The sequence below is a fragment of the Azolla caroliniana genome, unplaced genomic scaffold (genome assembly GCF_043228905.1).
Source record: "Azolla caroliniana isolate FFs.n. ecotype wild unplaced genomic scaffold, voAzoCaro1.0.p SCAF_7, whole genome shotgun sequence".
NCBI classification, from domain to species: Eukaryota; Viridiplantae; Streptophyta; class Polypodiopsida; order Salviniales; family Salviniaceae; genus Azolla; species Azolla caroliniana.
This window is the reverse complement of record NW_028230442.1, coordinates 19,879,013-19,905,370: the sequence shown is the minus strand read 5'-3', so window position 1 is coordinate 19,905,370 and position 26,358 is coordinate 19,879,013. Positions and strand designations below refer to the sequence as shown.

Below are 26,358 nucleotides of genomic sequence, written 5' to 3'. Positions count from 1 at the left end.
TGCTTATCAATGGAAGCCATGTTCAAACACCAATTCAGTGTTTTCCAATTATGACTTAAACCTATTCATCACCATATCAGCTATTGATCAGAATAACTCCACATGGCTTAACAAAGGTTAGCCGAAAATTAGCACCCTGCTTTTTGAATAATGACCACTTTCTATGATTCAGAATGGCCGTAGGTCAATGGACACTCATAAATCAAATCACATCAGATTAATATATCCATTTATTGTATGCTTGAACTATATGAATAATATACAGTTAAATGTGATGAGACTATGTAGAGAATGTCCACTTATCGGAACATCATAGGCAGAAGAATATCAGAGAATGAAAGTTAGGGTAGGATATGAAAGAATACGTCATAAAATCTCCATACCATGAAAATTGTACTAAGAGATTCTTATTCTAGCATCGTGTCATTGAGTGCATGTCTTTTGCATTTTGATTAACTGTAAATAACAATTAAATCAACCCCACAAAAACAATTAACTGCTCAAATTTCAAGATTTTCCAATGCCTGACAGACCATGCAAGACCATGCAAGCATGGCATTACTGAAAGAAATCTTGATCACAAGTAGGAATGTACTAACAGACAAGATTGTGTTGCAAACAATAATAACAATGATAAAACATACTGCTATCAATGCAAAGAATACCTGAGAGGAATACAAACGATATGATTTTACAACATCACACATGGATACATGTACTCACAGTTAGATCAACTCATATATTTAGTATACAGAAATTATACTGTTTTTCCTTGACATTTATACTATGATACACATGCGATGTGGATGATCAAATAGCACAGATGGAATGCAGCTGTTGTAATGGTGGCAGATAATTTTTTACTATATACAAATATCCATGATTTTGTCTCGAATGCATTATGCAGAGCTTTAGTTTCCAGACAACAGTACTACATGGCAAAATCAAATCCATCGCATCACCTCATACAAAATTCTGGGCGCCTCAAAATTTAAGGTATTCAATCAACACCTGATATGAGTAGCCATTGGTTTAGAATTTAAATCATGTGATAAATGCCATTTTTGAGATATATCAAAAAATCACCCTCAAGTTTTGCAAGAGTTTCCATTAGAGAACTTTCATCTGTGCAGAAAATAGATAGGATCTCCTCTGTTGAAACCTGAAAAAGGAGGTCTGAGTTTAGAGTCTGAAATGTCTGTCATTCTTGACCAAATTGATGAAACTAGTTCTTGTTACGTATCTCACCCCATCTTTTTTGCTTAACCACTCCAACAATGTCTCCTCTGTAAAGGGCACCTTCTCAACTGAGCTAATGCTTTCTCGTTCACATTTCCCCTCCTCGTGTCTTATACGTTTGTAGTTTGATGATAGAGTTTCATGTTGATGCTCTCTCCAAATTGGTGCCCTTCTTTGTTTGTTCTGTTTTGAAGAGTTCTCGGTATCCAACCATGGAATCTTCGATGAGTCATCATCAGTTGAGAATTCAATATCCTTTCCTTCATTAGTTTTATTATCTTCTTTCAAGGCCTCTTGAGTATCAACTGGTTCTCCGTCCAATTCATGGTTCTTTGCATCAGTCTCCGTCACATTGGGATATGGAAGATTCAAATCTTCCATCATTAGGAACATCTTAATGTGCAAATAGCTTACCTGTAATTTGCAAAATCAGAACAAAATACAGTTAAGAGAATTAAATCTTCTTACTCTAGGTACCCTTGAAAGACAATGTACACATCCTATTCGAAGAATCATGAACTATATTTCATTGTTTGGTACAACTTTTATCACCAATTCTTCTCTAGGGCATAGAAATTTGGTGATATCGGAGCAGCCCCAACAATGACCAAGGTATTATTCTGAACATTTACCAGTATCTAATGGATTTGGGAAGTTCCTTAAGTAAAGGTACTGGAGGTTGCTACTTGGTTGATCAAAACAGCTGGCTGAAATACTAAAATTCAATAATGTCTCTGATTGTATGGCATAAGTATAAATGCACTAATCCATTCCAATATAGCTTGGATTGTTCACACTGTGCATAACTTAAGTGGAAAAGAATAGAATGATCTGACCTGCTATCATTAAATTCAATAATGAAAGAACATGGATCAGACCCACAACATCTATTGGTTGGAAGATGGCCCACTGCAATGGGCTCTTTTTACACAATTCACTGGTGATATCGGAGCAGTTCATGTATAAACCCAATATTCTATATAGATTGTACCTTATCACTATTTATTAATTAAATTTTAGAAGTCAATCAAGCATATTAAAGTCTAACAAAAGACAAGATCAAAGCCTAAATCCTTGACAAAACTACAAATTCATCAACAGTAACTTACATGTTCAGGAACTTGCTCTTTAATCTGTTTCAATTTATCTCTACAACCAGCCAATTCCACACCAGATTGGACCTCCTTCACAACTTTATCAAATCCAGTTTCACTACAAAATCTTTCCCAGTCCAACTTATATCCTAATCGACAACACTGGATGATATAATCTGCAATGGTTTCCTCCTTAACTGGTTTTGGCCTATCAGGTAGATTCTGCAAAACCACACAGACTTTTATCTCCAGTGATCCCAGTGATTCTAAAGTACAAATAAAATAGATGTTTTGCACACAAAAGATACTAACCGCGATTTTTGACATAGGCATTCCCATCTCTTGCCACATTCTCCAAGCTTCTATCTTTGCAGGTGTGGCTTTGACTTCGTACCCTTCATTTGGTGCATTTGGTGCATTTGGAAGCTTTTGTGAATCAACAACTACTGGTTTTTCTACAGAGTCTAATGGTAAGCCCAGATCACAGCAGACATCTTTAATTACTGAAAGTACTTCTTCGCCATGCTTCTTTACCAGCCACTACACAAGCAGAAAGAAGCCAGCAATCAAATATTGGAACTGTCACGTGCCTATCAGATGCTGGTACATAATGCTTCATTTTTAAAGGAAAGATGGCTGAAACTGAAAAATAAATCTATCATTTGAAAAATGACATGACTTTCTCTGATTTAAAGATGGTAACCATGACTTTCTCTGATTTTAAAGGAAAGATGGCTGAAACTGAAAAATAAATCTATCATTTGAAAAATGACATGACTTTCTCTGATTTAAAGATGGTAACCATGCTATCAGCCTAGCATAACCAAGTATACAATAGAGAAGAGTCAGTATTCAAGAAGGAACAATATCTGGTTGTGGGATACATACAATTGAATATAAACATGCAAAAAATGGCATGCTAAGTCATGCAGAAAAACTTGGTCCTAGGAAAAACAGGGGCATATTCTAGAAAGCATTATAAAGTGCAAATTTCAACTTTTTATAACATCCTATGATGGTCTCCCCAATTATTGTAATGGCCTTTGGGTAGAAATCTATTGGAAGTTGCTTAAAAAGAAAGAAAAGCAAACGAGAGATTACTCCTTATTATCTAATATTTGAGAACAACCAACCAATATAACTATAAAAAGGCAGCAAAGAGCGTAGTTATTAAAAAACACTTATTCTACATTTAGACTACATTTTAGAATACTCTGAATTATTCTACACGTATTCTATGTCTTAGAACTGTCATTTTATAATTTTCATTTATTCTAAGTATTCTATGTATTTAAATTTTCAAAAAAGTTTTAAAAATATTTTTTTTTAAATTAATTTTAAGAAGTATTTAACATATTTTACACATATTCTATGTATTTAAAGTATTTTACACATATTCTAAGTATTTAACATATTTTATCTGTAAAATACGTACTCTAAGTATTTTTAAAAAAAGGTAGAATACTTAGTGTACGTATTCTACGTGTATTGTATGCTAAGTATTCTACAACAATGCCAAAGAGTGTCATTAGCTAAGCACTTAAGATTCTGAACTTAGATAAATTCTGGCTTCAAAAGATATCCAACATGGGCCAATCCAGGACGGAGAGATCTCTGACACGATTGAAGCACCTCTGGTTTCATGATTTGAAAATACAGGCTACTCGATGACAGGATGCCTTTCCAGAAAACATGAGATCCTAAACCTTTTGTGCATTCGCTTTTACATTGATTGTGCTGAAAGTGTGAATAACTGACCTGGATGTTATTAACTGCAGGCATGAAGGCATAAATGGCAAAAGAAATTACCTGATTTACACCATCAATGTTGATTAACCTAGCCTTACTAGACGGACGTATCTTTGCAAGATTCTGAATAGTTGATTCACTGCATATTGCGTATCTGCACATATTCATAGTAACGGAAAAAAGAAAATCAACTCGCCACTAAACTATTTAACCATGTATATAGAATTCATAATATGTTTGTCACATGTTTACTGAGATTACCAACCACTTCATAGAACTATAAAATCCACAATTATTTCTTTAAATTGTGATAAAGAATGTTTCCAATAGGCTGTTAGGTATTCAATAATCTACTTGTAAACATATCTAATGGCATGCAAGTCCATGAACAAATCTACATCATAACTGAATATCAGTATCATATGTGTATCCTGTTGTTACTTCATTTTTCCACCTGCAGTGGCCAGCTTAAGACATTTGTATATACATACAATCAATGCTACACTATTGTCATTAAACTTACAAGTTTGATAAAAAGGATGCCCACAAATTGAGTTGGAATCTTACGGAGCAGTCAAGTTTTTCTTGGCCAGATTTGCTCTCTCCTTCAGTAATGATTCATAAAGCTTAAATTCAAGCTGCATAATATTCTCCATAAGGTTTTTTGCATTTGACTTCATGAATGTTATCCTACCAATTTCAAGCAACAACGCAATTACCTCAGACATCGTCATGTCCATGTGATGTTTCACAGATTTATCATCAGTCACTCTAGTGTCCAGTCTGTGTTCAACATGGCTGCTACACTTTTTTGCTTCTTCTTCTAGCATCTCTTGGTTTGGAATCATCATAATAGGTGGTCTATGTGCAGATGCAGCTTGCAAGAATTGCCTTCCCAAGGTTCCAACACTGGATAATTTCAAGAGTACCAAAAACATAAAAGTTCATATTATTCTAAATGTCCACTGGTTCATTATATAAAGACAATGTCCACACTTAAGGATAAACTAAGACTCTGCATTGCACATGCATAGATATGAACCAACAAAATGTATGAATCCACCCCTACACTGTACGCACCTTACAAACCTATAGATGTCACGCCTAGTCTCCACCAAGTATCCTACAGACAGTGTAAGAGAGAAAACGTGCTGCTAAATTTACTAGAAAGAGCATAATGATTAATCGCAGATCACAAAAAACAACACAGGGCATACCCATAGAGAGTAGGTCATCCCCAAGAGACTTCCACCAATTTGCAGATTTACAACTTCCAAGCCCATATAATGGCAATTCATCAAATTTATTGTCCAATACCTTTTTAGACTGCAAAATAATTACAAAGAGTGTTAGAAAGAGAATGAAACAAAACAAAAAGGTATACCTGGAATTGAGTAACAGCCAAACTTTCAAGCCTTTGGTGAGGTTTAGTGAAAGTTGAACCAAAACGTGCATGCATATATTACTAAGATTGGATATTAGAAAAATAATTTAGTATAGAGACGATACAAAAAATTATTAAACACTTTTCACTCACTTCCTCTCGCTAGGGAGAATAGACGTCTTAGCTGAATTTGTTAGTAGCTGAACAATTCTTTTTATAAGAATGCCACTGCTATCTATAAGTTCAGGATTAACGTTTTTCAGTAAAGAATATTCTAGAAAAAAGTTGTAATAGACTTCAAATTCACAACCAGATGCTAATTGGAAAACTAATGGGGATTGAAATGCAACAATTGGTTGGTCTAATATTCCAAACGTGTCATCCCACCAATATGACATCTAGCATTAGACGATCAAATGCTAATTAGCAAGTTAACGTGGATTGAAAAGTGACAGTTATTCTAATATTTCTAACATGGAATCCCACCATACCACATCTACCATCAAAAGTAATTCACCAACCAAGTGCAGTGGAAATAGAACCTGGGACCAGAAAACTGCACAAAAAATCATTTGTTCAGCAGTATAACTACCCGTGAGCCACGAAGCACATCGATTGGCATATTGATACCAAACCGACCCCCACAAAGCTCAATCGAAGATAATAGTAAATGTACTTCCTCAGACATGTCCCTTGTCTTTACCGCTTCTGATTTTGTGCAGTTGTCACATTTTCCTTAATTGACAAATTGCAATTGTAATTAGGATAACAAAAAGGGAGTGAAGATAAAAGTAGTAAACAAGTTGTAGATCATCCACCACAGTTGTCGTAAGAGGTCATCTCCCCAAAGTACTCAAGAACAAATTTCCTTCTGCAACCAGATGTTTTACAGTACTTCTCAGCAGATTGGTATGCATCAAGTACTGCCTTTTTTCGAGATTTCTGTGGAAATAGATTTAGATATTCAGTAAGCGAACATATGTTTCTTGTCAATATAATCAGCATTGTGAAATTCCCCATTGTAAACTAGTACCCAGTAAAGAAACAAATATGCAAATACAACATACTGTGTCTGCTTCAGCTGTGTAGTAATCAGCTTTATTGAAATCTGAACGGGTATAATAAAGCCAGCATGTTGATGGCAACCCATCTCTTCCACACCTCCCACTTTCTTGGTAATAAGACTCCAAACTTTTGGGACACCCATAATGTATGACTCTCCGAATGTCTGGTTTGTCAATGCCCATTCCAAATGCAACTGTTGCAACTACAATTTGTAATTCATCGTGTGCAAATGCCCTTGAAATTAAGCCAAGCACATTTTTTGTGTGAATACATGGCTTGAGAGTAGCAAGAGGAGAAAGGCATAGGATTTCAAGAAAACATTATAGGGGAAGAACTGAAATAACTCAATTAAGTTTTTATATATATCAGCATTAAAAATTAAACGCCATAAAATGACTTTTCTTTTTCCTTTTTGGTAAGATGGGGATCTGTTCTAGTCAAAAAAACAACTCAAAGATTAAAATTAGATCTTTAAAGGAAAGAAGACCAAGCAAAGTTTTTAAAGCACAATTAATATCAATGGCATGACTAAGTTTCCAAATCAAGCACCTGCGATGGTGAGAGATAATGGCTGTTGACAAGGGTGGTGAGATCATGGTCCATGGGGCAGGAGCCTACATGCACGACAAATTGTTATTGCCTGATCTATTGTAACCCCTTTGTCATGTCCTCGTCAAGAGCCCATTTGTGTAGCCCATGATTGACTTGTAGCATGAGTAGCAGTGATGGGGCTAAAGAAAGTCATGATTGTTCTCTATTGATGAGCTTCAATAACGTTCCCCTGTGTCTCTTGAGTTGTAGCAAGAAAAGACCCACACACCATTGGTCCTCATATTCTATTACCTCGTGTAGTGTTTTTCAGATCTCACTCCCTGATGACACAATTGACAAATTCTTTCTTCTAGAGGTACTCGTACATATCTGTCTACCTCAATCTCTAATTGATGTGATGAAGTTCTCATCTGCCCTATCACATTGTGCAACATTGTCAGAAAGTCATGCGAGTGCATGTGAAAACATGAGTGGGACCATCAGGGACTTGAGCCGGAAAGAAAGAAAGAAAGAAATATATATATATATATATATAGATATAGATATTAACACCTCTTAAGAGGCCAAAATGGCCTATAAGACCAAGCAAGAGATTACATCTTAAGTGTTGTCTCATCTTTGAGAATAAATCAAAATAAAATAAATATTACTAAGTAAATATAGAAGTAAATAAGATAAAAAGAGACTAAAGAATCTGGTTTTCAGTCCATGTAAGATTCTCAAGTTAGATATATTATAACTTTTTTCTTCAAAAGATCTCTAGCATAGGTCGATCCAGAATGGAGAGGTCTCTGAAGCGAGTGAGGCACCTGCGATGGCGGGAGATAATGGCCTTTATCTATCGAGAACAAGGGCGGTGTTGCAGACTCGAATTGTTGTGTTGAGAGGGTTTTGTCTTAGTGCTTTTGGACTATGTATTCATACATAAGATTTATCTATGAGAAATTCAATACTCAATAATAGCTACCCTATTGGTAAAAATAATGCTTCTAACTTTATAGGTGTAAGGTTTGAATCTTGCCTTACACAATTATATCAGTTGGCACATTAAGCCTACACACTTTTATTATTATTGTATTCTCTATCCAGACATTGGAGGACGAGAATGTTGGAGGAGACTGTTCGAGAACAAGGAGAATGTTGGAGGACGAGGAGAATGTTGGAGGAGAAGAATGTTCAACAAGGAGAGTGTTTGAGGCGGAGAATGTAGGCAGAAAACGTTGGGAGGAGAACATTGGATGAGGAGAATGCTCGAACTTCTCACCCGGTGATCGGAATCGTGTTCCGAAAGATCCGGCATCAGCCTAGTGAAATACTTTTCCTGTGAACGGTGTGAGTTTCTCTATGTGGTAATTTGAGGACTTGTCTTTTTGCTAATCTTGTTCCAAATCCACATAAGTTTGCACTCCAAACTCAGAATCACAAACCGAAAGTTCTAACATGATCCTTGACGAATTCAGAATAAATTCTATAGTGGATTTCTAAAATTAATTTTATATGAATACCAAAAAAAGGGTAAATACATTGAAGATGAAAAAGATCGGTTTAAATACAAACAAGATAATTCTCCACTCCGTTACATGAGTGGATTGAAAGTTAAGAATATAAGAAGATAGAGATGTGGGAAGTGCAGTTAGAGCTTCGGATAGATATCCTCAATTTTTTGTTTAGATTGACCTGCGAGACGGCTTTGTTGCCTCTTGTCATTGGTGATCTCTAACACCCTCTTGATTCGGTACTCCAAACTCGTTCAAGATTTTGGTACCGCTTCCGCCTTGATCCCAAAATTTCCCCCATAAAAAATGAGCTCTCCTCTCCCTTTTATAGGTTTTAAGAGGGCCCTTACCAAATAGTAAGTTTCTTTTTGTCAGACTTAACTTTGAGACTAGGCTGACACAAAAAAATTACGTCCCTTTTTCATTTTTATTAATACCTCAATCACATACATTTTTCCATTCATCTTCCGTTACAAAATTTGAAACTTTAACCATCTGCTCCTAGTGTAAGCTCTTGATGACTGAGCTAAGTCTTTTTGTTGTCTTTAACTTCGTCTTGTCTAGAGATCTTCTTAACCATATCCTTCAATCTTTTATATATATACATAGTTTAGCTCATTTCCTCATTTGTGCTCCCCACATCATGACAACACATAGGGTAGATGTATGTCCATATAAGATGGCCCGATGATGAATCCATCTTTCAATGTGTGTAAAAAGCGTGTCATATAGTGGACCATCTCCATACCAAGTGAAATTTTGGGTTGATCCATGTTATCTTGTTTTTGAAGATAATAATATCAGTTCCGATCACTCTATTCTTTTCCACTTTGATGATATTCAGATGGGGACAATCCAAGCTATATTGGAACGAGGGTAGTGCATTAATGCTTATGCCATGTGACTAAAACCATTGTTGCATTTTAACATATACCAACAATGAATGTCTTCATGTTCAGCAAACTGTTTTGATGACATGAATGTGAACCTTGAGTACCTTCGTTCAAAGCCGTTGGATATAGGTCATTGGTCGGAATAATGCCTCGATGATTATAGGGGCTGCTCACACCTCTGCCCAGATTATATTATGGGGCACCGATACTTCAATCCTTATCAAGCAGGCAATCATTGAGACTAAAGGTCTCTCTAGATCTTTCCAATTATTTGCCATGTTACTCGGTCCCCTTGTTTCTACTCCATAGAGAAGAGTCGGGTGTCACAAGTGTATCAAATAGTCACAGTTTAGTTCATGGCACTTGGAACTACAAATGTGCGCATTGTCTCTCGAGAGCACCAATGCATATCCACAGTTTGCTGGACATGAATGTGAACCTTGAGTACCTTCGTTCAAAGCCGTTGGATATAGGTCATTGGTCGGAATAATGCCTCGATGATTATAGGGGCTGCTCACACCTCTGCCCAGATTATATTATGGGGCACCGATACTTCAATCCTTATCAAGCAGGCAATCATTGAGACTAAAGGTCTCTCTAGATCTTTCCAATTATTTGCCATGTTACTCGGTCCCCTTGTTTCTACTCCATAGAGAAGAGTCGGGTGTCACAAGTGTATCAAATAGTCATAGTTTAGTTCATGGCACTTGGAACTACAAATGTGCGCATTGTCTCTCGAGAGCACCAATGCATATCCACAATAAAGATGGGCACAAGCAGCCTCCTGTAAGGAGAACCTAGGCCCTGTAAATGTTATTCCTAGGTATCTGTAGGAGCGTGTTTATACAACCTTTTCCTCTCCCAAGAAGAATTATGATTTTAATCTTGTTACCCATGCTTGAGTGTGTTAAACACCATCGCTTTAGTTTTATCCATGTTTATCAACAAACCTTTGTCTGTACAAAATACTTTTAAGGAGTTGATATGTCTTCATCGTCCCTCCGGAGAGTCAGAAATCAGCACAATATCATCAGCATATAATAATATTTGTATAGCTATACCAGCTAGGCATGCTCCCGAATCTCTTTATGTAATGTAATACCTCAGGAGACCGCACTTCTCCTGACACAAACTCATACAATAGGTTCCCCATTGCATACCTATAGGGACACCAAGGGCTTCTAGTTGTAGCATAAGCCGCATGCGGCACAATGTCAAAGGCTGTTCAGGAATCCACAAAGCAGCATTAAATCCTCTTATTATGGGCTTTCCCTTCCTTGATAATAATAAACCAAATAAATAATATGTCAATTAGAAAAATTGGCTAAAAGTATTAGGTACTTCTATTAGCTAAGATTGTAACCTTGCAAGCTTAGATGAAGAAAGAAAGATATATTAATGTCTTTTAAGAGGCCAAATTGGCCTATAAGACCAAACAAGAGATTGCATCTTAAGTGTTGTCTCGTCTTTGAGAACAACAAATCAAAATAAAATAAATATTACTCCGTAAATATAACAATAAATAAGATAACAAGAGATGAGGGAATCTAGTTTTCACTACATGTGAGATTCTCAAGTTAGATATATTGTAACTTTTGTCTTCGAAAGATCTTTACCATAGGTCGATCCAAAATGGAGAGGTCTCCGAAGCAAGGGGAGCACTTGCAATAGCGGGACATAATGCCCTTTATCTGTCACTGAAAAGGGTGTTGAGGTCGTGGTCCATGGGGCCAGGGCCTACGTGCATGAGAATTTGTTATCGCCCAATCTATTGTAACCCCTTTGCTATGTCCTGGTCGGGGGCCCATTTGTGTATCTCTTGATTGATTTGTAGCATTAGTAGGACTAATGGGGCTAAAGAAAGTTGTGATTGTTCTTTATGGATGAGCTTGTGTGGTTGTATTATTGTCCTTCAACAACTTTTCTCTATGTCTCTTGAGTTCTAGCACAAAACGTCCTAGGCACCATTGGTCCTCATATTCCATTACCTTGCGTAGTGGGCCAAAGCCTTGTTTAAAGAGGCAATGGTATCTCCCTCTAATTTCATAAAAGACACTACAGTGACAAACATAGTGTTCTTCGGATTCCCCTCCTTAATGACACAATTGGCAAATTCTTTCTTCTAGAGGTATTCATGTATATCTACCTACCTCAATCTCTAATTGATGTGATGAAGTTCGCAACTGCCCTATCACAATGCGTAGCGCATAGAATAGATGTATCTCCATATAAGGTGGCCTGATCATGAATCCATCCTTCGATGTGTAAGAAGTGTGTCTTGTAGTGGGCCATTTTTGTACCAAGTGATATTTTGGGGCTGATCCATGTTATCTTGTTTTCCAAGTTAATAATATCAATTCGGATCACTCTATTCTTTTTCACTTTGGCCATATTTAGATGGGGAGAGTTCAAGCTATTATACTGGAATGGGGGTAGTGCATTTATACTCATGTCATGTGACTTGAACCATTCCTGCATTTCAGCATACCAACAATGAATGTCTCCATTTTCAGCCAATTGTCTTGATGACATAAGTGCCAACTTTGGGTACCTTCGATTAGGGAGTTCCCAAAGACGTTGGATACATGTCACTGATTGGAACAATGCCTCGGTCATTATCGGTGCTGCTCCCATCTCTGCCCGGATTAGATCATGGGGCACCGATGTTTTGCTTCTTATCAAGCAAGCAATCATTGACACCAAAGGTCTCTCTAAATCTTTCCAATGATTTGCTTTGTTAAGACTTGGTCCCCACGTTTCTACTCCATAGAGAAGAGTTGGTGTGACAAGTATATCAAATAACCACAGCTTAGTTTGTGGCTCTTGGAACTCCAAATGTGCCCATTGTCTCTCGAGAGCACCAAGGGCTGCATATCCATGAGAAAGTCGGGCACAAGTAGCCTCCCGTAAGGAGAACCTCGCCTTGTAAATGTTACTCCTAGGTATGTGTTGGAGCGTGTGCATTCCACCTTTTCCTCTCCCAAGAAGAATTCTGGTTTTGATCTTGTTGCCCATGCTTGTGTGGTGTTAAACACCATCACTCTAGTTTTATCCATGTTTATTGACAAACCTTTGTCTGTACAAATTAGTTTTAAGGCATTTAGATGTCTTTGTAGTCCCTCCGGAGAGTCAGAAATTAGCACAATATCATCAGCATATAGTAATATTTGTATAGCTATACCTGGCTAGGCATGCTCCCGAACCCCCAAATCTCTTTATGTAATGTGATACTTCATCTATATAAAGACCGAACAAAGTGGGTGATAGTGGGCCTCCTTGCTTCACTCCAATTGTGCTCGCCACAGCCTCTGACAAACCCTTGGAAGACCGCACTTTTCCTGACACGGATTCTTAGAGAGCATAGATTCCCCATTGCATATCTGTAGGAACACCAAGGGCTTCTAGCCGTTGCATAAGTCGAGCATGAGGTAAAATGTCAAAGCCTTTTCGGAAATCCACAAAGCAGCACTAAATCCTCTTATTATGGGCTCTGCCCTCCTCGATAAGGGCTTGGAGGGTCAATATGTGATCCAAAATTGTGAACCCCTTCCGAAAGCCTGAATGTCCAGCTGAACAGCAGCCATTCCGCTCTGCCCATATACTCTATTCTGATTCTAGAATTGAGCCATATATTTTAGCCAAGTAATGGCCAATCATGATTGTCCTATAGTTGCTTGGCATCATGGGGTCTCCACTCTTGAGGATTGGCACAATGGTATGCTGAGTCCATCTAGTAGGGAAACCTTCACACATGGCTCTATTAAAGATGTGTGCTAGCAATGGGAGCAATGTGCCACGGGCATAGATAAAGTGCTCACCAACCAATCCATCATGATCCCAAATTGTAACCGATCAATGGCATTTCTTACATTGTGGAGTCAAAAAGGTAGATTCATGTGGGGTTCTACCCTATAACATGGCCAATCCAAGATGGGTAAATCTCCAAATGGAGGAAAGCATCTTTGGATGATAATGGCAAGGATTCATTGAGTACAAGGATGATGGGTATATGGGATGCCAATTCCTATTGCCTCATCTACAGTAATAGCTTTGAATGTTGTGGTCGAGACCCTCATTGTATGGCATGGGAGGGAGGGGTGGTGGTGGTAAAGAAGATTGTGGGAGAAGAAAGAAAGAAAGATATATTAACGTCTTTTAAGAGGCCAAAATGGCCTATAAGACCAAATAAGAGATTACATCTTGAGTGTTGTCTCGTCTTTGAGAACAAATCAAAATAAAATAAATACTACACGGTAAATATAAAAGTAAATAAGATGAAAAGAGAAGAAATGAGGGAATCTGGTTTTTGACACATGTGAGATTCTCAAGTTAGGTATATTGTAGCTTTTGTCTTCGAAAGATCTCTAGCATAGGTTGATCCAGAATGGAAATGTCTCCGAAGCGAGGGAAGCACCTACGATGGCGGGAGATAATGGCTTTTATCTGTCAAAGAGTAATAAATACATACAAGTACATAACAATAAGCTTTATGTATGCTATGCATGAAAAGGGGTTCATAAACCATACATCAAATATATGGAGCTACTTATTAAAGTGACTTTCAGCCTTTGAAAGATTCAAGTGCAATCTCTCTCAAAACTTCTCCTGAAGCTTTTGATTATTATCAAAAAAACTGCAATTTTCATAAAAACAAATAAATTGCAAAAGCATCCCCTAAAAGTTTTGATGAACCTGTGGACATCTTCACGACTTTTGAGGTTCATTTGACCATGATAACTCCGTGCATCCACTCCTGCTTCAACCAATGCTTGGGTTACCTGACAAACCATGAACTCGTTATTTATGTGTTCCGATTAAGTAATGTCTAAAACAACTAGACATAAAAGAATATATAAAGAATTGATAATAAATGCGAAGTACCATAATGCATGCCAATTACCAATATAAGATGTTAACAATGAAATGTTGGAGCACTGATTTAGAAGTACCTCCTCCACATCCCTGATGGTTGTGCAATAAATTATTGTTGAGCCTCCAGATTTGCAATCTTTCATGACCTTGTGAGCAAGTTCCTCCCTGAAGGTGTGTGTCCGGTTTATGAACTTAACACCGTAAAATATATTGGGACGATCAAATGTTGACACAACTTCATAAACATCCTCCATCTGCAATGATTCCTTTATGTCATCACGTACTCTGAAAAAAATTGCTGACAATCACGCATCTACCTTTACAAATAAAGTGGCTTACTCATCATTAATAAATGATCACCTCTTCGTCGCTGTAGCAGTTAATGCAACAAAAGGTGTCTTAGAGAGGACACGCCTTAGTTTGTGAAGTTGCTGGTACTCTTTTCTGAAAGACAACAAGAAATCTTTATGATTTCTGAAGCTCATTAAACACATGGCCAATGGAATACTTGTTGGGTTATATATGATGTTGGCATTAGAAAGATGTATAAGGGAGTTGCCAAAATGTATGAGGGAGAATCCAATACATAATAAGGTGAAGATCATGTGGAATAAAGAAAATTACACAAACAAATCTGTTGATAGATGCTCCTATCAATTCCCTATGCTATATCAGGCAGTTATGTATACCAATGGAATCTAAAGTTACCTTTTAGTGATAGTAAAATGTTAATCAGGATATGATGAGAAACTAACCTGAAATCATGCCCCCATTCAGATATGCAATGAGCCTCATCCACAGCTAGTAAGGATAGTCCTTTGTTGACCAATCCTGTCCAAAAGCTGAAATTACAAAACCCCTATTAATGTTCAATTTGGAGAACACAAAAAATCTCTTAAGAGGCCAAAATGGACTATAAGACCAAAGAAGAGATTACACCTTAAAGTGTTGTCACATCTTTGAGAACAGCAATCCAAAATAAATGTAACTAAATTAATTAATTAAGTAAATAGAAATATGATGTAACTAAAAAATCATGTCGTCTATACATGTAAGATTTTCAAGTCAAATATATTATACTTTTTGTCTTCGAAAGATCTCTAGCATATGGTCAATCCAGAATGGAGAGGTCTCCAAATGAAGGGAGAAATGGCTGCTGGTCAGCCAGACAGGCTGGTTTCTCAAAGGGTTCCACCACCCTTATCATCAACAAATAAAAAAAGCCACCATCTCCCACCAAAAGTGCTTGCCTCGCTTCAGAGACCTCTCCATTCTGGGTCGACCAATGCTAGAGATCTTTCGAAGACAATATATTTGACATGAGTCTTACATGCACTTATAACACGATTCTTTAGTCTCTTTTTATCTTATTTACTTTTTTTGACTTAGTAACATTTATATATTTTGATTTGCTGTTCTCAGAGACGAGACAACACTTAAGATGTAATCTCTTGTTTGGTCTTCTAGGCCATTTTGACCTCTTAAAAGACATTAATATACCGTTCTTTCTTTCTTTCTCACAGACACCATGGTAGAATACATAATTAAATCTATAAACAGCATAAAGGAGGTCACCTATCAGGAAGAGAGAGAGATCTTTCTGGTGTCATGAAAAGTACATCATATTCTGCTGCTTTAGCTTTAGAGAAGACAGAGCTATTAGTTTGGGCACTACTAAGATACTCTGCATTGATGCCTCGTTGCTTCAATCCCATGACCTGCCATTTAGAATGTTATATTAGAACTTCAAACTATGTAATGAGTGTGTGTCTTCCAATGTAAAGAAAAAATATATAGCAGTCTAAGAGAGAATTTCATTACTTGATCTTGCATTAGACTGATAAGTGGGCTGATCACAACAGCAGGTTTTTTTGATATAAGGGGTGGAAGCTGGTAGCTACAGCATTTAACAAAGAAAGTAAGTCCAGATTAACATTACCAGAAAAAATCTGTTAAGAGGGGCTTAGCTCAATAAAACAAAATAGATACAATATTAAACATTCTAACAAAAGTCCATGCTAAACAAGAGGACAGACTATCAGTTCCAGGTCTTAACCACTATTTAGCCCACAGTCTTCCACAATGAGCAGAAATAGCCTTTAAATAAACTGCCCCTTATGCACCAGCTGATAAAACTTTCCCACATGCATCCCATAATATAATTTAATAAACATAAACACAAGTTCGAAGTTATAAAAAACACAATGACAGCTACCATCAAAACAACAGAAAAGAGATATGGAAGAAAAGAAACATATATTAATGTCTTTTAAGATGCCAAAACTATGAGGCCAAATAAAGAGAACAAAACCAAAATAAGCATAACTAGACTAGTGAAACTGCCTACAGTGCAAAGTATGCCCATTAGGTAGGCACATAATGTTGTGAACATAGATAGACCAAAACTTCTGCCTTAGATGGACTAAAACTTCTGCCTTCAAAGTATATTCAACATCGTACAATCCTAGAGGGAGAAGTCTTCACACAAGGAAAGTGCTTTCAGTGTAATTGATAATTGCTTGTTTTGTTGATAACAAGGGTGATGAGGCCATTGCATATGCTGTACACACATGCATGCAAATACTTTGTTTACTAACCCAAGTATACAATGGGTGGTTCATCCTTATGAAGAGCATCCAACAAGAGAATATTAGCAAACTATCATGTACAATGAGTGTGTTGGTTTTCTGAAAGGAAATCCAATAAAAGAAAATAGATGACATGAAAAATGAATTTAAGATTGCAACCATCAATTATTTCGAGAATCATAAAAGGGATGGACCCTCAACATTTAGAGCAAAAGAAATTCCAAGACTTCCACATGGCGCATAATCAAATGTGCAAAGATATCAAAGTTAGTAAACAATCAAGCAAGGATCCAAAGGTTAAAGATAATCCATCTTTCAATAATGGACGCCCTCGTAGGTGCCTTTTCCAGAAGAAAGAATGTCCTATATAAAACTTATCTGCATACACCCAAGAACACATGCATCATTATTCACATCACGCCCCTTCAGGGTATGAGAAATGATACAAGGACGTTATGCATCAGCTCATGTATTCTCGAGGATAGTATACCACAAGTACAGTCTCAGAAAAATTAAACAACCCATTGAATGTATGTGGAATATAAAACAGGCTGACAATAAGGAATGCAACTCTTATAGCATTTACAGGGGGCATCCACAATCAAGGACATCATTTTCACTAGATTATGTAAGCATGCATGTTAACGAATTGTTTAAAAGTGCTAAGTATATTGAAATGTACAGGAAATGAATCAGAAAAAATGAATATTATTACCATATTGACTTTCCACTTCCAGTAGCCATGACCACTAAGCAATCTTGTTTGCCAAGCAGCTTGTTGATTATCTCTTTTTGGAAAGGTCGAAATTTGGTGAACCCAAAATACTCCTGTTAAACAAGACACAATAAGTCAATTTTTGGATTATAAATACTAGCGTCTATTTCGCCCATAGTTTTAGGGCCTTGATAAAGAACATGATGGGACTAATATTTTGGATCATAAAATGGTTTTATAAGAAAACAGTATGGATCATATTTATATTCTTATCTCAATCCTTTCTAGTGCAAATCATAATATCTCATAAAATTTGGGATTAAATATACTATCAGCTATACTTTTAGGCCCAAGGAAAACACGCGATGATACTAACATTTCGTATTACATTGGCATTATAAGCAGTAATATCTAGATCATTCCTCTCACTAAAACTTCAATTACTTGTCGCCCACCATTTTGATGACCCAACTACTAGCACAGAAGTTGCCTGACCGTTTTCAGATACCCAATATTCATGCAAGGCTACTTCATTTCCATTGGCACTACATCCACTCAAAGCACTTTAACTTGATTATCGAGAAAAGTTTAATCAAAGGGTCCATTTGTACAAAAGTAACTTGATATGAAGCTCTACAATTTTTGTGATTGAACTGGACAATGTGTGAAAGGAATTGAGCATGGAATTGCGTAGCTCTAAACCTAAATTCTATATATTGCTGTCCGTCTTCTTGACGTTGAGTGATAACCTATTGGTAATTTACATGACAACACAAAAAGAAACCATACGCCTTACTTAGAGGAAATAAAACTGTTGCACTAAGGTTTTATCTTCAGATAGCTCAAACATACAGTTCTGCATTGTTAATTCACGACATTGATGAAACACAACTGCAAAAGAAAACATCGTTTGAGAATCCGATTTCCCTAATTCTAAGACCATTTCTAAGTCATCATACTCTCCACTGAACTAAGAAGAAGAGAGAAGAGGAGGGGGGTGTACCTTAAGGGCCTGCTCCATCGCCATTTTCCCGTTTGCTGATGGCGCCAACAAAGCAGACAACACAGAAGCTTGAATGAAAAAAAGATTTTTTGTGTTGGAACTCCTGTTATAAACTCTTTAAAGAGAGTATATATAAAGCAATAGTACGTAATATACTCAAATGCATTGCCAAACATTCTTTTTCATACGAATGCGTATGTTATCAAAAAACATTCTTGTGTTTTTTTTTACACTTTTTACCTTAATTTTCTTACCTTATTATAAGTTATAATAAATAATGAATACAAAAGTATGGTATTTTCGAGGGTGTTTACCATACTCAAATTATTGAATCATTCTCGGAATGCGAATGCACGTATGGTACGTATGGTTCATACTATGATATTAAAGTCTTTAAAGAGTATATAGGAATCTCAGAGACCAACACCAACAAATGTGGGGTGGCCCTTGGGACCAGACCGGGCCGGACCCGACAGAAGAACCTTCGATCGCCTCTTATACACTCTCTCGAGTGTGGGATGTGGTGCCTCGTGGGGCATTGGCATTGTTCGTTCTATAGCAATCGATATAGGCCTCTCCCATCTACACAAGGGTCCATTACGAGTCACGACCACAAATTCATCCTGAAAACTAACCCAAATCCAAGGTTAAGGTCAAGATGCAAGTCAAGGTCAAGGTCCATGTCAAGGGTCAAGGCAAAGGTGAAGGTGAGGGCAAGTGACAATCAGTTTGAGCCAAAGTCGTGTAGTCGAACTTTCTAACATCCTTTGTCAACTCTACAAGCATCGTGTGTGTCGTATTTTACGCCACAATTTGTTTGACGCAAAGGTTCATAGCTTTTGAAAATAATTCATGTGAATATTGAAGCCTTGTGCATGTTGATGCCGAACATTGTTTGATAAACCGGTTGCCCAAAACTTATTGGCCATTTTGTTTGAGCTTTTATGTCTCTAAGATAGTGTGTTATACATACATACACTTTTTCTTTTTTATGTTGCATTACAGTATTATTGTTTCTAAACAAGGTTTCCTAAAACTCCTTGCGGATCAACTTTTCAACATCTCATGCAAACTATAAATGAGCACTTTAACATCTCAGGTGAGCACCCACCATAAAGTTTGCGTTACGTTGATAGGTAACTTGCTAGGGACAAAGGTGCCTAAAATTCTTGGTCAGACTTATGAGCATTTTGTGTGGGTTTTGAAGTCATTGAGATAAAATATGATACACACTCACATTTGTTTTGTAATACATCATATGATTGGTGGTAAATCTTAATGTGACATTATTAAAGTGACACGTGTAACACAACATTATATTTGTATTACGTATTCAAGAAAATAACCGAAACCCAAAAAAGTATAACATTAAACTAGAGATAGATAAACATATTTTTGATATCACCATGAGAGGTCAAATATAACCAATGCACGACCAAAAGTGAAACTTAATTGAGATAACGAGAATAGAGACTACCATTTTGATCTTGATGAGGCCATGACCAATGAGAGACCAAACGTTGAACTTAATTGAGATAAAGAGAACACTAGTGACCACCAATTTGATCCCTCAAAGGTCAAATATGGCTCATTAGATTAGATTATATATTTTGTAGTGTCCATAGAGAGGCCAACATGGACCCATGGGACCTAAGTACACAAGTTCTCTTCACGTGTGTCTCATTCCTATGAAGGGATATTCATAATTCAAAACTCAAAGTTTCAATTGTGAATAAATCATAAGCCATATGAGCTCAACCTTCTAGGCGTTGTCTTTAGTGTGACACGCATGCCATCATCCCCTCTTATATATGTCATCATAGTTTTTGCAAATTGCATTATATGCAGAGCATGTAAAAAGCAAGTGATATTCATCCTCCACTACTAAACCCTTCCTCGCATACCATACATGCCTTTACATTCGATTGATTTTGATGCCACATTGCAACTTGAATACCTATCTTGTGTGATTGAGTGAAAAAGAGTGTCAATCCTCTACGAGAGTTAATATTCATGGTAGTAATGAGATAAGGTTGAATATGATTAATAAGCTTTCAGGAATCATATTGGATCAAACATTAAGTTTGATGTTTGCAATGTGACATTTTAAACTTGTCCTTTGGTAGCTTCTCACTTCTTCCTTACTAGTTCCACTAACCTTTCCTCAATAACTACATAATTCATAGCATCACTTGAAATATTTAAGAGATTTTCCAAGACCAAAAGTAGAACTCAATTGAGAAAGCAAGAAGAAAGAAAAGAAACATATATTAACATCTTCTAAGGCCAAATTTGGCCCATGAGATAAAGAGAATAAAGGCCACCATTTTGGTCCTCAAGAAACCAAATATGACCAATGAGAAACCAAAAGTTGAACTTATTTAAGATAAGGAGAATACTAGAGACCATTGATTTGGAAGATCAAAAGTGGAACTTCATTGAGGTAAATAAAATAGAGACCACTATTTTGTTGAGATGGTTATGAGGCCAATCGCAAAGTTAAAATACAAACCTTACATCGGTTGGAGATGGCTACCATGCATTGACTATTTGGATGTGACAAGGTTATAAGTTCAAGACACCGATTATATAAAACGTTAGCTCAAGAGACACATACATACCTAAAGCATCAATATTCGAACCAATGACCTCATGTTGCCGATAAGTCTAATAAGAGCCCACCATTGAGAGAAGAAAAGAAAATTGTTGAGATATCAAGCTCAACTAAGTTTAGTTATATTTGTCAATTATGTAACTTAGTAGTTACATAAATAGAATCTAGTTAGTGTGTTGACCTTAAAGCCTTAAACAGGACCTTGTACTTAAGAGGGATACATTCTAGATCCTTCACTCCTAAGTACATTTAATATAGGACTTATATCCTTGTACCTTTATTCTCCTCACACATGTACACCGTTGCACATGAGATGTATATATACCTCATTCTGAGTATTTTTGTAATTAGATGTATGTATGTATCTCAGTTGGTAAGTTTCCCAATGGAGACAAACTGGTCATGGGTTCAATCCCTAAGTTTCCCAATAGAGACAAACTAGTCATGGGTTCAATCCCAAAATTCCACAGTGGCATCTAATGACATAAGACATATCTATGGAGTAATAGAGGTGAGTAAATTAGGTTTCAAACCCAAGATGTGGTGTTATAAGTAGTGTTAATAACTTATCACTAGGGTGACCACATTGTGATGAGGGAGAGGCCCTTTATTTTAGAAGGCGTGGACATAGAGAGAAATGCCTCATTTATGGAAGATTGGTTTGATAAAGCCTTTGACAAATGTGCCTTCTCCATCTTTCCTTTTCTCAGTGGAGGTGTGTAGGATCCATGCATCGATGGAGTTAACTCCTCGATGTCATTTGCGGAGTTCGAACCGGCGTATACCCTTTTGATGGTGAATCGGGTGGAGATGGTTGTCAGACACCTCTGAGCCTCACACTCACTTAACAATTAATAGATTATTAAGCACGATATCTCTCTCACTCTCTCAAGCTCACTCTCATAGACAATAGGGTAATGAATATAGACAATAGGGTAATGAATATAGACAATAAGAGTAATGAATATGTTTATTAACCCTCTTTGCTAAGAGGTCTGGCACCAACAAGGAAGAGAGATTAGTGTTCTCTAACTAAACATTTCACTAATCTCTCTTAAGCTTAAACATTACAAGAAGGAGGAGAGGAAACTCTAGCTCTTAATCAATAGGGAGATCTTTACAAATGGAAGAACCCTTACAAAGCCACCACTATGTGCTTTATATAGCATTTACATTTAGGGCGTGGACCTTTCACACTTAGGTGTCCCTTAGTCCTCTTTCCTCTTGTCGTTCCCTCTTCGTAGGTCCTTTAGCCATACTACGTCCTTGTCGATGCACTCTTCTTCATTACCGGTCGTGGTGTGATCCAAGCGCTTAACAAGAGGCTTATTGATAGGAATTGCGCGGAATATTGCTCGGCCACAATCGAGTCTTGAATCACTTCTAGAAAGGAGTGAATCACCGAAATGGGAAATGGAGAGTGCAAAAGGAAATACACGGTATGTTTACGTGGAAAACCCTAATAGGGAAAAACCACGGGAGCCCACAGACTCCAAACTATCACTATGAATAACAAGGAGAGTACAATCGGAGACTCTGAGGCAACGACCTTGAGCTCTGTTTCCTCGCAAAGCGGCGGTTACAACAAAGTATCACTCTATATATCACACACTCTCTCTCTCTCGCTTATTATACAACAGTTACAACAACAATACGACCACACTTAAAGTGATTGCCCTAAGTCATATTTATACTTATATGAACTTAGGGCTATTTACAAATATAACCTCAATAGACTTAGTCGAAAAAAAGATAAAACATATTTACAGATATGTTTTCTCTTCCAGTTCTCACCGGCTTTCTCCCGGTTCTCACCGGCTTCCTATTTATTCATCACCGGATCCCATCCGGAGGGATCGATTTCCCAACACTTATTTCATTTGTGGAGGGAATGTACAAGATTTTTGCAAAATTGATGGCCAATATATTACATAATATTCTATTATTCATAATGTTCAATATGGGTTCTTAACAAAAAGAGACATTTTACATAATACTTTAAATGTTCAAATGACAATTGACTATGCAAAGGAGTATAAACAAGAATTAATGTTGTTACGATTGGATATCAAGAAAACCTATGATATGTGGATTGGTCATTTATAAATTCGTTGATCTCCCGTATGGGTTTTGGTGATTGTATGTCTAAGTTGATATACACATTAGGGGATGGTTCAATTTCACATGTGACGTTTAATGGAGGAGTAACACAACTTATTTCCATTCGGAGATCAATTAGACAATGATGCAAAATTAGTTCTTTACTATTCACTATTGTGACACGTCATATTCTTGTTAAGTTACACAATGTGGTCATGGAGGAAAAATTACTTGGATTAAGGTTGCCCTCAAGGAAGCCATGTATTGTTCAAGCTCTCATAGATAATCATATCATGTTTTTGGCACCTAATCGGGAAAGTTTTAGTAAGACAAGAGATGTGTGGGAACTGTTTTCAAATGCTTCAAGTTTTAGAATTAATATGCATAAATCTTTCCTCATTTCATGTATAGAATAAGATGTATTAGGGTTGGGGTGGTCGTGAAGGATAGTACATCATGGTATGATTTGTCGTCACCTTGGATATCCAATCGGGGTGAAAATTTCTCATGTGAAACTTATTGAGTGGGAATCCAAAAGGTTGGAGGATAAAATGATGTATTGGAGGTCTCAATTCAGGCCTTTTCATGTACGGCTTAAGGTGGTCCAATCAATTATGATCTCTATGGTGTCTTATTATCTTCTTTTACTGTCATGCATAGTACGTACAATTTGTGTTCGTCTAGCATAACATTCATTTTCCTACGTTGGAAAATGAATGCAAATGTCATTCAAACATTCTTGCGGTTTTTTTTTGTTTTTTTTTCATTATTTAGGCTTATTTACCTCATAATAAATAGTTAATCCAAAAGTATGGTATTTATCATTCTTGGAGGGTATTTTTCTTATGCGAATGATTGAAACATTCACGAATGCGAATGCATATATGGCACGTATGGTTCATACTATGCTACCATGTTCCAAGAAAGCTCTTGAAATGGTGTCACACTCAATGTGGATGTTGTTATGGAAAAGAAAAGGAAAAAGTGCATTGTTGTGGTTGGCATGGGATCATGTTTGTACTCCGAAGCATGTTGGTGGGGCATCGATATTGAATTTACATGATCATATGGTGGCTCATCGATTTGCTTTCATTCTATTTATGTTTGAGGGTCTACAACCTTGGATAAAAATGGTGGCATACTTTATAGAGCAGATATGAATTAAGCTTGGAAACATGACAATTGAAGCTAATTGGTGTAACGTCATTAATTCTAAAAGGGATGTCAAATGCGTAGGGTCTATGATAGTTAATCATTTGTTGACATATTGGCAAAATATATTGATTTTGTGCAATGACACCCTCCACAAGAAATGAGATGTGCCAATTCATTACAAAATTTGGAGGTTTTTGCGCCATCAAGGTTGTTGAGGTGGGAAGGTAAACAACTTCTCAACTGTCAATTAAATCGAATGGCTAGATTGGGTTTGATAACAATTAGGGGATGCGATGTTGGTGTCACAAAGAAGATTAATGGCCTTTTGAACAACAAGATCAACATTTTGTATTCCAAAAGGTTATACCTTTATTTAGGATAAGTTGCAAGAATTATTATCTTCGTATGAGCCAATTCCTAATTTAGATGGCGGATCTTAAGATTTTGATTGGAAGTTTGTTGGAAACAGGAGATTGACTATGACCTCAATAGACAATGCTTATCACAAGTTGATTGACAAACATAAGTGGATGGAAGAAAGATTTATACAGATATGAGGTTTTCGTAAGTGTCACAGACAAGTAGACGAGGCTCAATACTAAGAGAGTGAGAGAGAGAGATCATAGACAAGATAATAAGAGAGAGAGAGAGAAAGTAGTCAAGAGAACAAGAACTGAATTATGATTCCGTAACTGGTGTTGTTCACCTTGACTAAGGCCAAGGTGAACACATGTATTTATACATGTTTATGGGCTCTAAATGTAGCTCCATGCAAAGACTCATTTTCATGCACAAGCTTCTAGAATGTTCTAGGTTCTGGAGCTTTTTGGAAGCTTCTAAAATCTTACATGTAGAATAGATAATCTACAATAATCTAGTAAAGTAACATGGTTATGTGTTGGATGTATTGGTTAAAATATATCGAATCTTAAATACAATAGGTTAAGAGTTCGAATCATGACATGACTGTTGTCATGCCCATGACAGTAAGCCCATTACTTTGTGGTTTTATGTGATCAAGGAAGGTTTGTGTTCTCAATTGATGCTACAAGCTAAGGTATTCATTTGGAGAGTTATGGTTGGAGCTTTACCATTGGTGATGCATTAAAAAAGTAGAAACATTGCTAGAGGAATGTGTTTCTTTTGTTCGGTGGAATTGGAACATAATAGACATCGATTTCTTTCATGCTCGATCGATAGGATGGTTTGGAGGTGTATCAATTTAGTGTGGATGTCTCTAACTAGAGTAAGCTTATCTTCTTTAAGTTGGGTTATTGCACATATGGAGAACAAATGAACCGATGTCATTTCCAAATTATTGTTGAGTTCTTGAGGTATTGGGGGCCATGGTTCAATTGGAATATGCGGAATGCCTTCACTTTTGATTTGCAAGTTGTGGAGAGAAAATATGTTGTAAAGTTAAAAGGACTTGTTCTGTGGAATTGACAATGCGAGAGAAATCACGAAATCTCAAACCATGAAGAGAGAGAGAGAGAGAAAACTCTGCAAGGTCACATATCATCATATTCTTCGCCATCTGAATTGGTGTGTAGGGTGGCATTAAGTTTGTAGTTGTAGTTAACGATTGACAATGGTTCGGTTGGAGAGTGTCAAAACCGAACCGTTTAAAAATTTTGAAACTTGAACCGAACCACGAAACTATGTTAAACTGAAACCGTTTAAACCAAACCGTTAAACCATTAAACTGTTAATACTACGGTTCTGTGGTTCGGTTTCGGTTTTAAACTTAGGTCAAAAATAAAAAAATTAATTAATTAATTAATAATATTATTTTAAATTTTAATTTCTCAATATTTTAAAGAGTTTTCCTAAAATGTG

General features: G+C 36.7%; 1 protein-coding gene across 1 annotated transcript; it reads right to left on the bottom strand.

Moving 5' to 3' along the window:
• Positions 1 to 742: 742 nt before the first annotated feature.
• Positions 743 to 18,732, bottom strand: LOC147862238 (uncharacterized). Its single transcript, XM_087322627.1, has 20 exons — positions 18,651 to 18,732; positions 17,648 to 17,760; positions 16,166 to 16,241; positions 15,920 to 16,062; positions 15,100 to 15,186; positions 14,705 to 14,788; positions 14,422 to 14,629; positions 14,165 to 14,250; positions 6,534 to 6,765; positions 6,285 to 6,408; positions 6,059 to 6,201; positions 5,300 to 5,408; positions 5,163 to 5,205; positions 4,802 to 4,991; positions 4,650 to 4,720; positions 4,143 to 4,236; positions 2,646 to 2,873; positions 2,349 to 2,555; positions 1,249 to 1,653; positions 743 to 1,162 (listed from the first exon to the last, which is right to left on the bottom strand). The coding sequence occupies exons 1-20, from the start codon at positions 18,672 to 18,674 to the stop codon at positions 1,040 to 1,042; spliced, it is 2,790 nt and encodes a 929-aa protein (XP_087178753.1). The 5' UTR covers positions 18,675 to 18,732; the 3' UTR covers positions 743 to 1,039.
• Positions 18,733 to 26,358: the final 7,626 nt, after the last annotated feature.